Source organism: Macaca nemestrina, chromosome 11 (assembly GCF_043159975.1).
Source record: "Macaca nemestrina isolate mMacNem1 chromosome 11, mMacNem.hap1, whole genome shotgun sequence".
Classification (NCBI taxonomy): domain Eukaryota; kingdom Metazoa; phylum Chordata; class Mammalia; order Primates; family Cercopithecidae; genus Macaca; species Macaca nemestrina.
The window spans coordinates 83,761,418-83,779,310 of NC_092135.1; the positions used below are offsets into that span (position 1 = coordinate 83,761,418).

Here is a 17,893-nt window from a genome sequence, read left to right on the forward strand (position 1 = left end):
TTCACACTTTCTGTCTACTCTACTTCTTTAATTTATTTTGATCTTCACTTTTTTCCATTTCCGTTGCTCCTACCCTTGTTTTCTCCATTCTTCACTGTTGCAGTAACCTTCCTCCAATTTTATCTTCCTCTTGTTAACCCACTATACATTTTTCTATGAAACAATCTTCCTAAATCACAGCTTTGTTTATTTCACTATCCAAATGATTTTTCATTGCCTAATTACTGAAATGCAAACAGTTAATTCTAGCAGTGGGCTGTGGTTATAGCAGAAGATTAAGCTGGCATAAAGCATTACATAAGGATTTCAGGCTTGTCTTTGAAGGCAATGGGAACCACTGGAAATTTGTAGGCAGTAAACATCAAAAAAGTCATGTTATTTTTGGAGAATTTCCTTGACTCAAATAAATCCCTGATTGTGTCAATTCTAGTCACTGTGGCAGCTGAGCAGGGAGAATGTTGGAGTAATGCCGTAATTAATATTAACCATTGTCCCAGCAGTATCAGCTTCTCATATTTAAAGTTATCTCTTCTTTCTCTAGGAGGTATAAATATTTCAGGCCAAGGTTCAATTATTTCAGCTCAGATATCACCCACAAGAAATTTTTCCAGAGTTTCACAGGCATTTTTGGATCCTTCAAAAGAAGAGGTATGTAACAGTTCTTTTACCTCAAATACAAACACAATAAAAGGGATATGATCTTATGGTCATAACTGGTATAAAATGTCATGATTTATGTAACCATACAAAACAACTTTATTCCCTGAAATTAGTCATACAGTAATAACATTTTAATAGCCCTTGAACGGTCTGCTTAAATGTAAGCTACAAGATGTTAGTTCATGGTACATAACTGCAGCTTTTAGAGGAGGTATAAAGTTGGACTTCGTTGACTGGGCTTGTACAGTAATGATTTAGTACTTTTTGACCAGAGATCAGTTACCTGCTGTTTGAGAGATACCAGCAAAGATTCTGGGTATAGGTTTTGTACATGAAATAGATTTTCTCTGTGGGTTGCCAACTTGTTATAGGAATCAAATATGTATCCTTTGTTTAATTATTAGTATAGTACTAACTAGCTCAACTGCCCTAGGGAGTTAATGTGGTTTGAAATAGATTTCAATAAACTAGAAATTTACTAAATTATTTTTAAAAGAATTCTTCATAACTAGGGTAGAAAGTGACATCATTTTCCATCTCCTAGAATGCATAATAATTGGGACACTAAATTATGTATAACTCCTAAAATGTAGTATGTTTACCACAATGGGCTTTTCTGTAGTGCAGTTTTATAATAAACATTTGACAAATGTACATCAGGCTTAGTTCACTGTTCTACTATATCAATAGCCACATTAAATATGCTAAGAGTCACAAAACTTTTAACAGCTTTGACATTGGGCATCATATTGGCCAAAATATTATAAAGACTATGCCCTTAACTTAAAAAAAACTCCTTTAAAAACAGTATCTAAATTTTATTACTGGCCTTTTTAGGGTAACATGTGCACTAATGACATTGCCATCCATATTAAATCTTAGATTACCATCAGTATTAAATCTTAGATGTGTTAGATGAAAGTACAACTATATGCTAAATCCCAAAGTCTCAGCAAATTACCAAATGTGTAGGTGGTTTTAAGTACAACTTTTGATACAACTATGAGCTTTGAATTCTATAAATAATACCTGTAATATAATACATGTTAATAACATATTAATACATATTATACATATAGTACATATTAATACCTATTAATAACATAATAAAAACATGTGCATTTCTTATAAATTGACATTAAAGAGAAATTCTCAAAATCTTAAATTTCTGTACTATAAATATAGAAATAATAGTTGATGTTTGAGTCCTAAAAATTTTTTTTATGGATCTATTTGTTTTGCTGTTGTGAATTATGTAGAAGGAGACAAATGCTGATTGGGATGGAAGACCAACCAAGAGATCAAGCTATCTCTGCGAATCAGGTAAATATCAGCAGTAATTATTGAGTAAATCTTGCATTCTATTTGTTCTTTCAACTAACATTTATTGAGTTTTTGCTTCATGTTAGATATGGTGCTAGGTTTTAACCATTCAAGGAAAAATGGCACAATTTTTGCTCAGGGCTCTTACAGTATACTTAGAAAGATGGTCATGGCCCAGTGTGATAAGAGCAACAAAGGAAGTGGGTATGTGTATAAGCTGGGAAAGTTATGGGAAAGAGAATGCATAGGCCTATCTAGGGTAATCACAGAAGCCTTTATAATTTAGAAAGACTGTGTTGAGACATGAAGGATCAGAAGGAATTTCCTATTTTCTTTTTGTTATTTTTATTGTTAGTACTAATGTTAACAACCAAAATTTGAAAAAAAAAATTGAAGTCATTGTACTCATATCCTTATACTTACTGTTTTCTGCTTTTACAGCAGCTTCTCTCCCACACCACGACTTTATTAAGGTATAGTGGATAATTTAAAATTGTATATATTGACGGTACAGATGTCCCTAACTTGTAATGGTTCAATTTAGGGTTTTTCAACTTTACTGTCTGTTTATTGGGGTATTAAATGCATTCTCAGCTTACAATATTTTTGACTCACAATTGGCTAATCAAGATGTAACACCATCCTAAGACAAAGAGAATCATATACAACTTGACATGTGTATATACAGTGAAATATTCACCACAAGCAAGCTAATTAACATATCCTCACTTCATATAGTTACTATTTGTGTGTGGTGGTGGAAGAACACTTACGAGCTACCATCTTAGTTTTTAGTGACACAATATTGTTAACTATAGTCACATTGTTGTACATTAGATCTTCCACACTTATTTATCTTATGTATCCTCCTCCCCATAACTCCTGGTAACCACCATTCTATTCCCTGTTCCTATGACCCTGACATTTTTATATTACACATATAAATCATGCCGTTTTTGTCTTTCTGCATTTGGCTTATTCCACTTAGCATGATGTTCTCCAAGTTCTTTGATGTTGTCACAAATGGCAGGATTTCCTTTGTCTGAAAGGCTAAATAGTGTTGTATCTTTCTATCTGTCTGTCTGTGTATCTGTGTTTATTTATATATCTACTTAGACAGACAGATAGATCTGTCTCTTGGTATATATCAGATCTTCTTTATCCCCTCATCGGTTGATATACATTTGTTTCTATATATTAGCTATTGTGAATAATGCTGCAGTAAACACAGGAGTGCAGATATCTCTTCAACATACTGATTTCATTTCCTTTGGATATGTACCCAGAAGTCGAATTGCTAGATCATAAGGCAATTGTTGAGGAACCTTCATACTGTTTTCCACAATGTCTGTACAAATTTATGTTTCTACCAACAATATGCAAGGATTTGTTTTTCTTCATAATCTTGCCAACGCTTGTTGTCTTTTACATTTTTGATAATAGACATTCTAAGAGATGTGAAGTGGTATATCATTGTGGTTTTGATTGTATTTCCCTGAGATTAGTCATGTTGAGCGTCCTTTCATATACTTTTTGTTTATTTCCATGCCTTTGTTTGATAAATGTATTTAAGTCTGTTCATGTATTTTGCTCATTATTTTTAATATATATTATTTTACTATTGAGTTGTTTCAGTTTTTTATATACTTGGGATAACAACGCCTTATCAGATATGTGGTTTACAGATATTTTATACAATTCTGTAGGTTGCTTTCTCACTCTGTTGATTGTTTTACAGCAATGCAAAAACTTTTACATTTGATGCAATCTCGTTTTTCTATTTTTGCTTTTATTGCCTATGCTTTTAGTGCCATATCCAAACATTTATTGCCTAGATCAACATCAAGAAGATTTTTTGTTTTCTCTTATAGTTTTATGCCTTAAGGCCTTACATTTATATCTTTAATTCATTTTTTGTTGTTTTTTGTATATGATGTGAGGTAAGGGTCCAATTTAATTCTTCTGCCTGTGAACATACCGTTTTCTCAACAATATTTATTGAAAAAATTATCTTTCCCTATTGTTTCGTTTTTATGTTATTTTTAATTGGCATACAGTTGTTTTCTATGTTTAGGTTGTTTTATTTTATTTTTAATGGGCAAATAGTTATTTTCTTTATTAAGAAAATCTTTTATTTTAGGCTGAGTGGTACATGTGCAGGTTTGTTTTACAGATAAACTTATGTCATGAGGGTTTGTTGTACAGATCATTTCATCACCCTGGTACTAAGCCTAGTACTAGTACTCAATCATTATTTTTTCTGATCCTCTCCCTCCTCCCACCCTCTACCACAGTGTGGCCTCAGTGTCCTTGTTCCCCTCTTTGTGTCCATGTGTTCTCATCATTTAGTTTCCACTTATAAGTGATAACATGTGGATTTTGTTTTCTGTTCCTGTGTTAGTTTGCTAAGGAAAATGGCCTCCAGCTCCATCCATGTTCCTGCAAAAGACATGATTTAATTCTTTTCTGTGGCTGCATAGTATTCCATGGTGTATATGTGCCATATTTTAAAAAATCTAGTCTACCATTAATGAACATTTAGGCTGATTCCATGCCTTTGCTATTGTGAGTAATGTGCTGCGATGAACATACACATGCATGTGTCTTTATGATAGAATGGTGTATGTTCCTTTGGATATATAGCCAGTAATGGGATTGCAGGGTCAAATAGTAGTTTTGTTTTTAGCTCTTTGATGAATCATCACACTACTTTCCACAGTGATTGAATTAATTTACAATCCCACCAACAATGTATAAATGTTCCCTTTTCTCTGCAACCTTGCCAGCATCTGTTATTTTTTCTTTTTAATACTAACCATCCTGACTGGTGCAAGATGGTATCTCATTGTGATTTTGATTTGCATTTATCTAATGATCAGTGACATTGAGCTTTTAAAATATGCTGCTGACTGCATGTTTATCTTCTTTTGAAAAGTGTCTGTTCATATCCTTTGCCCTCTTTTTAATGGGATCGGTTTTTTTTTCTTGTAAATTTGTTTAAGTTACTTACAAATGCTGAATATTAGACTCTTGCCACATGCATAGTTTGCAAATATTTTTTCCCATTTTGTAGGTTGTTTGTTTACTGTGCTACTAGTTTCTTTTGCTGTGCAGAAGCTCTTTAGTTTCAGTAGACCCCATTTGTCAATTTTTGCCTTTGTTGCAATTGGTTTTGGCATCTTCCTCATGAAACCTTCGCCAGTTCCTGTGTCCAGAATAGTATTGCCTCCATTGTCTTCCATGGTTTTAATAAATCGGGTTTTACATTTCAGTCTTTAATCCATCTTGTGCTGATTTCTGTATAGGAGGGGCCCAGTTTCGATCTGCATACGGCTAGCCAGTTATTCCAGAACCATTTATTGAATAGGGAATCCTTTCCCCATTGCTTGTTTTTGTCAGCTTTGTTGAAGATCAGATGGTTGCAGGCCTATGTATCTATTTTTGTACCAATACCATGCTGATTTGGTTACTGTAGACCTGTAGTATAGTTTGAAGTCAGGTAGCTTGATGCCTCCTGCTTTGTTCTTTTTGTTTAAGATTGCCTTGGCTATTCAGGCTCTCTCTCTTTTTTTTTTTTTTTTTTGGTTCCATATAAATTTTAAAATAATGTTTTCTTGTTCTGTGAAGAATGCCATTGGTAGTTTGATAGGAATGGCATTGAATCCGTAAATTGCTTTGGGCAGCGTGGTCATTTTGACAATATTAATTCTTCCTATCTATGAGCATAGTATCTTTTTCTATTTGTTTGTATCATCTCTGGTTTCTTTGAGCAGTGTTTTGTAATTCTCAGTGAAGAGATCTTGCACCTCCCTGGTTAGTGGTATTTCTTCAGTATCCTCATTCATTTTGTGGCTGTTGTGAATGACATTGCATTCCTGATTTGACTTCTGACAGGCTATATATGCATGGTACCAGCATTGCTTCTGCTGAGGGCCTCAGGAAGCTTCCACTCATGGCTGAAGGTGAAGGGGAAGCAGGCTTACCACATGGTGAGAAAGCAGCAGTGGGTGGGTGCCACACTTTTAATCTGAACTCAGAGTGAGAACTCACTGTTTATTATGAAGTGGGCACAAAGTCATTTATGGGGAATCCATTCCCATGACCAAAACACCTCCCATCAGGCCCCACCTCCAATATCAGGGATTATACTTCAACATGAAATATTGAGGAGACAAAACATCCAAACCATATCATTCTGCCACTGGCCACCAAATCTCATGTATGTTTTATATTGCAAAATACAATCATCCCTTCCCAATAGTCCCCCCAAATCTTAACTTATTCCAGCATTAATTCAATAAAAAGTCCAAGGTCCAAAATTTAATTTGAGACTTAAGGTATGTTGCCTTCACTTATGAGCTTGTGAGTTCAAAAACATGTTATTACTCCCAAGATACTACGGTGGTACAGGCATTGGGTGTAGACATTTCCATTCCAAGAGGGAGAAAACAGCCAAAATAAAGGGGCGACGTGCCCCATGCAAATCTAAAACCTAGCAGTGTCAACATTAAATCTCAAAGCTCCAAAATAATCTTCCTTGATTCCATCTCTCTCATCCTGGGCACACTAATAAAAGGGGGTGGGGTCCCAAGGCATTAGTCATCCCCACTACTGTGGCTTTTCAGGGTGGAGCCCCCATGGCTTCTGTCACTGATTTGAGTCTAATGCCTGCTGCTTTTCTGTGCTGAGGTGTCAAGCTGTTGGTGGCTGTACCATGCTGGGATCTGGAGCGCAGTGGTCCTAGTCCCACAGTTCCACTAGGTAGTGCCCAGTGAGGACTCAGTGTGAGTGCTTCAATCCCACATTTCCCATTGGCACTGCCCTACTAGAGTCTCTCTGCAGGGGCTTCAGTCCTGCAGCAGGTTTCTGCCTGGGCACCCTGTGTTTCTTATACATACTCTGAAATCTATGTGGAGCAGCCAAGCCTCCTTCACTCTTGTATTCTGTAAGCCTGCAGACTAAACAGCACATAGAACCTGGCAAGGCTTATGCCTTGCAATGTCCACAGTGACATCCCAAACTGTACCTGGGGCCTTTGAGCTGAGGCTGGAGCTGGAGTGGCCAGGATGTGAGCAGCAGCGTCTTGAGGCTGAACAGAGGAGCAGGTTCCTGGGTCTGGCCTCTAAAACCATTCTTTCCTCCCAGATCTCTGGGCCTGTGATGGGAGGGTCTTTCCCAAAGATTTCTGAAATGGCTTCAAGGGCTTTTTTCCATTGTCTTGGTTGTTAACACTTGGCCCCCTTTTAGTCATGCTAATCTCTCTAGTAAGTGATTGGTCCACAACCTGCTTGTATTTTTGTCTTGAAAACACCCTTTCCTTTTCTATCACAAAGACAGTTTGTGAATTTTACAAATTTTTACACTTTGCTTCTTTTTTAAATATAAGTTCCACCTTTAACTCATTTCTTTGCCCCAATATCTGATTATAGGTTGTTAGAAGTAGCCACATCATTTCTTGAATGCTTTGTTGCTTAGAAATTTGTTCTGCCAAATACTCTAAGACATCACTCTTTAAGTTCAACCTTCCATAAATGCCCAGGGCATGGACACAATGCAGTCAAGCTCTTTGCTAAGGCATTGCTTCTAATGAGAGCTTCAGAAAGCTTCCACTCATGGCAGAAGGTGAAGTGGGGGAGCAGGCATATCATTTGGTAAGAAAACAGAACTCTTTTAAACAGCCAGTTCTCATGTGAACTCAGCACAAGAACTCATTCATTACTGCTGTAAGGAGGGCACCAAGTCATTCATGAGGGATCTGCACCCATGATCCAAACACTTCTTACCAGGCCTCACCTTCAACACTGGGGGATTACATTTCAAACTGATATTTGAAGGGATAAAACATCCAAACCATATCAGTGAGTTTGTACTTTTGTGTGTTTTCATAATGGTGACTATCACTTGAGTTTTGAATTTTTTTGAGCTTATCTTTTATTCCCTCCCTTCCCCTCCACTTCCCTCCTCTCCTCTCCTCTTCTCTTTTTCTTTTCCTTTCTTTTCTTTTCTTTTTGTTTTTTTCCTTTTCTTTTTCAGATCCAGCTCTGTCACCCAGGCTAGAGTGCAGTGGCATGACCTCAGCTCACTGTAATCTCCACATCCTTAACTCAAGCCATCTTCCCACCTCAGCTTCCCAAAAAGCTGAGACTACAGACACATGCCACCACACCAGCGAGTTTTTGTATTTTTTTTGTATACAGATTGGGTTTTGTCATGTTGCCCAGGCTGTTCTCAAACTCCTGGGCTCAAAGCAATCCATCTTCCTCAACCTCCCAAAGTGCTGGGATTACAAGCATGATCCAACATGCCAGGCCCAAAGCATTTCTTATAGGACCAGTTTAGTGGTGATGAATTCCCTCGGTATTTGCTTGTTTGGGAAAAACTTTATTTCTCCTTAATTTGTGAAGCTTAATCTTGTTAAATATAGAATTTTTGGCCTGTAGAATTTCTATATTTCTATATTATATATATGTACACACTATATATATATATGTATGTATGTATGTATGTATGTATATATTTTCTTTCAAAACTTTGAATATTTTATATCATTCTTTTCTGGCCTGTAAGGTTTCTGCTGAGAAATCTGCTGTTATTCTAATGAGATTTTCTTTGTAAGTGACTAGATGCTTTTCTCTAGCTGATTTTATAATTTATTCTTTCACTTTGACTGTAGTCTGGGACCCCAATTTTAACATATATTCGATCACCTGATACTTTCCTGCAGGTTACTGAGGCTCTCTTAACTACTTATAAATCTTTTAAAAATACACATGCTTCAGTTTGTATAATTTCTAATGCTATGTCTTTGAGATTATTTTATTTGTCTGTAGTGTCAAATCACACCAGTAAGTTTTTAATCTCAGAAAATGAGTTATTTTACAAGTTCTGTTGGCCCTTTTTATATCTTAACATCTCTCCCCCTCATTAAATGTTTCTAAGGTCTATCCTGTTAATTCTGTCATCTCTACTATTTCTCAATCTATTTCTGTTGACTAATATTTTTCCTAGTTATGTCTCTTCTTTTCTTGTTTCTGTCCATGGCTGACATATTTTATTGCATACCAGACAGTTTTATTGCTATGCTATTGTCGAGTTTTGTCTGCTTTCAAAAATTGGAGAATTTTGTTTTAACAGGTTTATGTATGATTGTGATTTTTTAAGGCTTATATTTAAATGTTGTTATGGGACGTATAATGTCAATTTTACTTTATGTATCCTTCAGTTCTCCTAAATGGAGATTAATTTTCTGGAGTCTCTATAAGATGTGCTAGACATTCTACCAAGTCCCTCCTCTCTTACTAGTCAGTTAGGAAATATTTTCCAGTCTTGTGTGAAATTGAGACTTATTCTTTTCACACCTCCACAGTAATATTTTTTTCTACAAGAAGTTGTCGTTTGCCTGGGTATCATACTAGATTGTGCAACTTAATGTAGAGCTAAAATCTCAACAGGGTGCCATTTTAGAAGCATGGACTTCTTCCTGTATATAATGCCATATTTTCCTGGTACTATTCTCCATAGTTTGTAGCGGTCTTAGCTTTTTTAAATCTCTGTATAATTTCTAACTCCTCAAATTAGTTAAGTCACCATAGTATGTTATTGCTCGGAAAGTGTCTTTAGTTAATAATATGTGGTAATTTCAAACTTCACTTTATCTTTATCCCTTTGTGCAGAGAGTACATTATTGTGATTCCTGTTCTCCATCTGTAAAAAGATTATTCATATAGTCTAATTTTCTGATTGATTATGGTAAGAAGGCTGGTCAAGTGTCAGTTATTCTATTATGACTGCAAACCATCAAGCAGGATTTTTAACTACTGAAGGAGCTATTATATATGTATTTTTTAACTACATGGTTCAAATTTTTCTGCAATTGTCTCATTTAAGATGTTTTTATTTATAAGTAGGCTTGATCTCTTCTTTATCATTCTTTTTCCTGTTTGAAAATAAAGTTGTACTAATTTTGTAAAGAGAACGAGAAAATTTCCACCATTTTATTCCCCAGAATGTTCAATGTAACATTTAATAATCTGTTCTTTAAAGTTTATGTAAAATGTAGCAGTTAATATTTGCATCCTATTAACTGTTTCTCCTTTGCATTTTTATGGTGATTACCCTTTCAAGTTTGCCATCTTTCCTTAGTCAATTTTGTTAGATTGTATTTTGCTAGGAAATTATGAATTAGACTCATTGGCCTAGAGATTCATGTAGTTATTATCTCAATAATTCTAATTTCTCCTAATTTTGTATTTACATTATCTAACACTAACTAGTCTTTTCTTTCTTATTTCCCTTATTAGCAGTTTCAGAAGCAGCTTTCTTCTTCCTTAGCATTTTCAGTTCAGATTTTTAATTCACTATTTGCTTGGGTTTCTTTTTTTTAAATTTTAATGTCTATTTTAGTCCTTTTAAATTATGTTCTCGTTCTTTTAACATTTATTTGAATGAATACACTCTTGAAAAGATTGCACAAATTTGGGTATTTGAAAGGACTCACAAGACTATATTGAGCATACCAACATAAACTATATAGCAAAAGATATTGTGTGACTAGAGAAAGAGAGGACAAGCAAGCATTAAGGGCCCAAGAATCATACAGGCACAACCTCCTCAGAACCTTTATTCACACATGGACACATTTCATTTGTGGATCTATATGAAAAAAAAAAAATTGTTTTCTGGAAAGCTCTCAATGTAGTAATTCTTAGTAGGGTGTCTTTATGCCCCTCTGGTTACATAGCCAAGCCATGTTGTGTATTTGATTAATCTGAGTGAAAACCATTAGTAAACAAAGCTTACTCTGACGTTCTTCAGGGACGTTTGGGATCTTAAATTTCAAATCATAAATTGCATGGTCCTAGCTTGTGCAAAAATGAAAAATCAGTTATCTAAACTTCCACAGAGTTAAGGATAGAACACTCCCAGACCATCTGTTAACTCTATCTTCCAAAATTGTGTTTTTTTTGTTTTGTTTTGTTTTTTTTCGTGGAGCCTCATTCTCTCACCCAGGCTGGAGTACAGTGGTGCAATCTCGGCTCGCTGCAACCTCTGCCTCCTGGGTTCAAGAGATTCTCCTGCCTCAGCCTCCCGAGTAGCTGGGATTACAGGTGTGTGCCACCATACTCCACTAATTTTTGTATTTTTAGTAGAGATGGAGTTTCTCCATGTTGGCCAGGCTAGTGTCGAATTCCTGACCTCAGGTGATCCACCCACCTCTGCCTCCTAAAGTGTTGGGATTGCAGGCATGAGCCACCTCACCTGGCCGGGTTTTTGTTTTATTTAAAAATTACATTGTGCCGGGTGCAGTGGTTCATGCCTGTAAACCCAGCACTCTGGGAGGCTGAGACGGGTTCACTGCTTGAGCTCAGCAGTTTGAAACCAGCCTGGGCAAAATGGTGGTACCCTGTCTCTACCAAAAATACAAAAACTTAGCCAGGCATATTGGCACACATCTGTGATCCCAGCTACTTGGAAAGCTGAGGTGGGATAATGACTTGACCTGGGAGGCAGAGGTTGCAGTGAGCCACGATCACGCCAGGGCACTCCAGCCTGGGTGACAGAGTGAGACACAATCTCAAAAATTAAATAAAATAAGAAAAAATAGAAATTATATAATAATAATAGCTTTCATACTCTATATTTTACTATGAATGTACAACTCAACACTGTACATTTTGATGTCAGTTGTCCTGCTTTTCATTGGTTTATATGTAATTTTTAACTTTCCCTCTTAGAATCCCTTTCAGTGTAACAGTTACCTGGGTGAATATTGCTTTCATTTCTAATTTTGATAACATTCTTATTATTTTTTAATTCATTTGAATTGATATCAAAAAATTAAATCTCTGTTGACATTGCTAATTTTGATAACATTTCTATTATTTCTTTTTAATTTATTTGAATTCGTATCAAAAAACATAGGCTTTAAATCTCTTTTCATTGATGTTAAATTTTCTTTATAGCTAAATATGTGATATGATATATGACATTTTTAAGTGTTTTATGAATATACAAAATACGTCTATTTTCTATCTGAGGGATGCAAGATTTTTATTTCTATTGTTGTTGTTATTATTATTATTATTATTATTATTATTATTATTTTGAGACAGAGTCTCACTCTGTTGCCCAGGCTGGAGTGCAGTGGTGCAATCTCGGCTCACCGCAACCTCCGCCTCCCGGGTTCAAGTGACTCCCCTGCCTCAGCCACCCGAGTAGTTGGGATTACATGTACCCACCACCATACCCAACTAATTTTTGTATTTTTAGTACAGACCAGGTTTCGCTATGTTGGTCAGGCTGATCTTGGACTCCTCACCTCAGGTGATCTGCTCACCTCAGCCTCCCAAAGTGCTGTGATTATAGGCGTGAGCCACCGCACCTGGCCGGGATGCAAGATTCTAATCCACATGTTGGCCAGGCATATGGTCTCTGTTGCAGCTACTCACTCTATCCTAAGGAAATCAGCCAGAGATAATACATAATGAATAGGCGTGGCTATAAATTTTCCATCAGTTTTGCTTCCGAGGATGACCATAACCTCCTCCCTGAAAATAACAGAGTGCTGTAAAGTACAGCTGGAGGAGGTTAGGGGTAGAGAGACCCTCTTTTATTTCTCAGCAGAGGGCTTAATATTTACTAATATATTAATCCTGTCCCCATAACACAGAAATAACTGTGTTTTTTAAAAAAATCAAATGATATCTTCTGCAAATAATAAAATTTAGTTACTTCGTTTGCAATTCTTATAATTGTAGTTTTCTTTGCACTCTTCCCTTTCCTAACACCTGAAGTGCAATGATTAATAAAGTGGTAAAAGTGGGCTCCTTGTCTTCTTTCTTAGTAAAAAAAATGTTTAAATAATTTCTCATTAAGTATGATATGTACTGTGATCTTTTGGTAGATAATGATGTTAGGCTAAGAAAGTATCTTTCTACTTCTAATATGCAAAACTTTAGTGGTGAATTTTGACTTTTTAAAATATATTTTATGTGTCTGTTAAGGCTATCATATTTTATTGTTAAAACAGCCACACACCCTTGATTAAATCAGTTTTATCTATCATGTGTTTTTCTTCTTATACATGTGTAGATTAAATTTACTAGTAATTTGTTTAGGATTTTAGCATCTAGGTTCTTGAGAGAGGTTGGGTTGTAATTTTCCTTTCTCATAGTATCCTGATACGGTTTTCATGTCAAGATTATACTAGCTCCATGAGTTAATTATGTTGGCTGCTTTTACTGTTTTATAAACATTTAAAAAGTTGAAATTATATATTCTTTGAATGTTTAGTAGAAGTCACTGTTAAAATAAATAACCTAGTCTTTGTTCTTTTAGTGAGAAAAAGCTAAATTATGAATTCAATTACTTAGTGATTCAAAATTATTTTTCTTCTTTTTGAGTGTTTTCAGCAAGTAACTTTTTTTTAAATTTATTTAATTCACATACATTTTCAGATATACTTGCATAAAGTTATAATATATCGTATTTATTTAGATGAGATTATTGAAAGGCAGTATGACATAGTCACTAAGAGAATGTACTCAGATAGATAGGTTTAATCCACACTCCAGTACTTAAAATGCATGTTAGTTTGGCCAAGTTATTTAATGTCTCTGTTCTTTAGATTTTCCAACTATAAAATAAATATAATAGTAGTAATACATACGATTTTTATGGGAATTCAATGAGTTTATATTTTAAACTTTTTAGAACAGTATGTGAAACTTAGTTGGTGATATGTAACTATGAAAATATAAAATGTATCAAAAAACTTGCCTTATAATACTTCATTTTTTTCTAAATCATGTTTAATATTCAATTTTGTTTATTAGTTTGTACTCATGAGTTAGTTATTAAATTTCATACTCCTGGGTTAGTTACTCTAAATTTACTTTATTTTTGTTGGTGGTCATTTATAATTTAATTGCATTGTAGACTGAGAGTATGATCTTCATGATACCAACCATAAAGAGGAATCTAGAGCATACTTTCTGGCTTAGGAAACATGATTAATATTTAATAGGTTCTGTGTGGTTGAAAACAATGAATATTGTTCAATTTGGGATGTAATGTTCTAAATATGTCCATTCAATCAAGATAGTGAATTGTGTATTTCAAATATGTAGCTTATTATATATTCAAATACACATATATACTTATTTTTTACTCCTTGTTCTAAAAATTATTGAAAATAAATTGAGTGGGTTTGAAAACTCGTTAATGTAGCTCTGACCATTTTAAAAATATTTTTGATCTAGTGATTAGACATATCCAAATTTTAGAATCATCATATCTTCCAGGTGAATTGAATATTCCTATCATCATGCAGTGACCTTTACCATAAGTTATGTTTTTTGGCTTAAATTAAATGTGTCTATTATTAATATAGAGACATCAGCTTCTAATCTTAGTGTCTTTATTTGTTTAGATGCCTCTTGTAGACAGTCTACAGCTGGATTTTGCTTTATTTTTAATGTCTTAGCATTTCTGAATTTTAACTGAACCCAATCAATTTGTATTTATGTAAATTACAAATCTTTGGAAGTTTTTTACTGCCTTATTTGTGGTTTCTCTTTGTTCTACTTTTTAATATATTATTATTTATTCTTTATTGCATTCTCTTAGAGTGCTAAATTTAGTTTTTAATCTAGGTTTTTTTTTTCTGTTTTACAAATTGCGTAACATATGTATGTTTCTTTTGGCAATTACCCTAACATTTTGTTTAAATTTTTATGGATACATAAAAGTCAGACATATTTCTGGGGTACATAAGTATTTTGATATAAGCATACAATATATAGTGATAAGTCTGGTTAATTGGGAGATCTGTCACTCAAACATTTGTTATTTCTTTGTGTTGAACACTGTAAATTTACTCTTCTAGTTCTGTTGAAGTATATTTAAAATAAAAGTTAAAGTTGGATAATTTACTTCTAATCATCACTTTGTATCATACTTGTTATTGTCCAATAGTTTAAATTTTGACATTTTAAAGGTTTTATCAGTCAAATTACTTTCTTATTACTGTTTTATACAGATTTTATTTATATTTGCCCACCTGTTTACCAGCTTATTTTGTTCTCCACTCATTCCTTCTTGCATTTAATACTTCTTGGGATTATTGCCATTTGTCCTAAAGTACTGCATTCTTTAGAAAGGTCTTTAGTGAACGTATTTTGGGAGTAAATTCTCAGATTTTATTTGATAAAATTGTCTTTATCCTTGTATTAGAATATCATTATGTCCAATGATATGAGTAAGTTTCAGGGGATGGTTATTTTTTTTTTCTTAGCACTTTAAATATAACAGATTTTTAGGCTGAGGCACAAGAATAACTTGAACCTGGGAGGCAGAGGTTGCAGTGAGCCAAGAACGTGCCACTGCACTCCAGCCTGGGTGACAGAGCGACCCTCTGTCTCAAAAAAAAAAAAAAAAAAAAATTGTTTTGTGTAATTCTTTTACTTTTTATTCTGTGTAATTATTCCTTTGTAAGTGATTCTTCTGTCCCCCACCTCAGGCTGTTTTTAAGATGTTTTCTTTGTTTTTCCTTTAGTAGTATTATTAGGAGCAGTTCTGTACAAGTTTCAGCCATTTTCTCTATCTATATTGCCTCTCTTCATTTTCATTACTATCTTTTTCTGGGTATTAGACTACCTTCTTGTCTCATGTACTTTAACAACTGTATTTTCCATTTCTCTCACTGCATTTCTGTTAATTTCTTCAAATATGTTCTCCAGTTCACTAATTCTCTCTTTATTTAGTTTTTCTATATAATTTATTATTTCATAAATTAATTGCTTTGTAAAATTGATTGAACTATGGTAATTATATATATAATACAATTTCTAAATAGTTATTTTTAAATTTGGCTGGACTTCTTATAGGCTGTTTTTCTATTCTTACCCTTTCAAATCCCTTCTTTATATATTTAAACATATAAAGTCCTCTTATTTTATATTTTATATCTGTTAATTCAAATATTTGAAATCTTTGGGGTCTAATTTTAATATATTGTTTTTGTTTCTGTTAAAAGCCATGATTTCTTGTTTTTCTTTTTTTATATTTCTGTGGGGAGTGGGAGGTTGTTATTGACAGAAATTTATTATTGGGGATTCAATAATATTTGGATAGACTATAATTCTCTAAAAGAAATTTACGTATGCTGCTGCCAGTTATCTGTAAGAGCTGTGCACACTGATTCATCTTAAATTAAATTCTCACATGGAGTTTTAGGGACAATACAGTTTCTGTGGATTTGAAACTCAAGGTCATAGAAAACATAATCTGTGATTATGACTTCTTAGCAAATGCTTTTATCTTCTCCTCCTCCTTCTCCACCCACAGCCAAAAGCCAAGACGTAATTTGTCTGCTTCCTCTGTGGTATGAATTTTTTTTTTTTTTTTTGTAGATGACTAATTGAAGACATAGCTCATTGGGATCCTAAACAGATGACCTCCCCACTTACAGTGGTTGGACTTAAGATTTTTCAACTTTAGGATTGTGTAAAAGCGATAAACATTCAATAGACACTGTATTTTAAGTACCTATACAACCATTCTGTTTTTTACTTTCAGTATAGCATTCAATAAATTATATAAGATATTCAACACTTTATTATAAAGTAGGCTTTGTGTTAGCTGATTTTGCCCAACTGTAAGCTAATGTAAGTGTTCGGACCAAATTTAAAGTAGGCTAAGTAAAGCTATTATGTTCAGCAGGTTAGGTCTACTAAATGCATTTCCAACTTATTTTCAACTTATGATGGGTTTATTGTGATATCAACCCCATTGTTAAGTCAAGGAGCATCTGTATATTTTAGGAGCTCTTAGTTTTAATTCCCCATCTTTTGGGGGGCCCAATGTCATGTTTTAAATGCTCTGACCAGACACTGAATTTCCAGATGTGGCCACTGTCCCTAGGGCAGGTATCAGCTTCAGCATTTGTTTACCTCTATAGATTTGTGTTCTCCCGTTTGTTTTACCTTCAGAAAGTTCTCCTATCTCTCTGAAAGTTTAGCTATTTTCAACAGTATGGCTTTAATGCTCTATACTGAATTCTAGGCAAAATTAAAGATACTTATTTAGCATATTATGGGAAACCACAGAAGAGATTTTTTGTATTAAAAACAGTGTTGTCTTCACATTTAATTTTCGGATATGGGCTCCGCCTCTCAGGTTCACACCATTCTCCTGCCTCAGCCTTCCCAGCAGCCGGGACTACAGGCGCACGCTGCCATGCTCTGCTAATTTTTTTTGTATTTTTGGTAGAGACGGGGTTTCACCATGTTGGCCAGGATGGTCTTGATCTCCTGACCTCATGATCCGCCCTCCTGGGCCTCCCAAAGTGCTGGGATTGTCAGTTCCTTTCTTTCTAAAATTGATCACACACCAAAACATGTTAAGTACTGAGGATATATGTGGGAAATCATAATCAGGTGTACACAAGAGTAAACATAATTACTGTGTAGGCATGATGAGTTTTATAATATAAACATGTTTAGAGTGTTTTGAGAGCACTGGGAAGGGTATTTATTCAGGTAGGTATCAAGGAAGGCTGTCAGGAGTTAACATAAGCTGAATGAGCCCTAAAAGATGAGAAGTTAAAATACAGCACAGGGTGTTTTAGACAAAAGAAACTGCAAAACCACAGTCCACAGAGGCATGAGAAACATGATATATTTAGGGAACTGCAAAATATTCTGTCTCTGGACCATAGCTTAAGTATGAAAGACTAGTCAGAGAAGACACTGAAGAGATAGATAAGGACATCAGATCTTACAATACAGGTCCTTGCTAAGGACTTTGGACTTCACTGTGGAGAGTCCCTGAAAGCCTGTAAACAAGGCAGTGATAACAGAGAATAAATGGTCCTCCTACTGGAGGATTACCATTTAGCAAATTGCTGAGG

At 34.6% G+C, this 17,893-nt stretch overlaps 1 protein-coding gene across 2 annotated transcripts in view; it reads left to right on the forward strand.

The window, feature by feature from the left end:
* Positions 1 to 17,893, forward strand: part of LOC105468262 (fibrous sheath interacting protein 2) — a 95,130-nt gene that overhangs the window by 26,593 nt on the left and 50,644 nt on the right. For both annotated transcript variants that reach the window (XM_011718362.3, XM_071073026.1), the window contains 2 exons: positions 542 to 648; positions 1,920 to 1,983. In XM_011718362.3, coding sequence (XP_011716664.3) covers positions 542 to 648; positions 1,920 to 1,983 — 171 coding nt within the window. The remainder of the gene's footprint in view (positions 1 to 541; positions 649 to 1,919; positions 1,984 to 17,893) is intronic.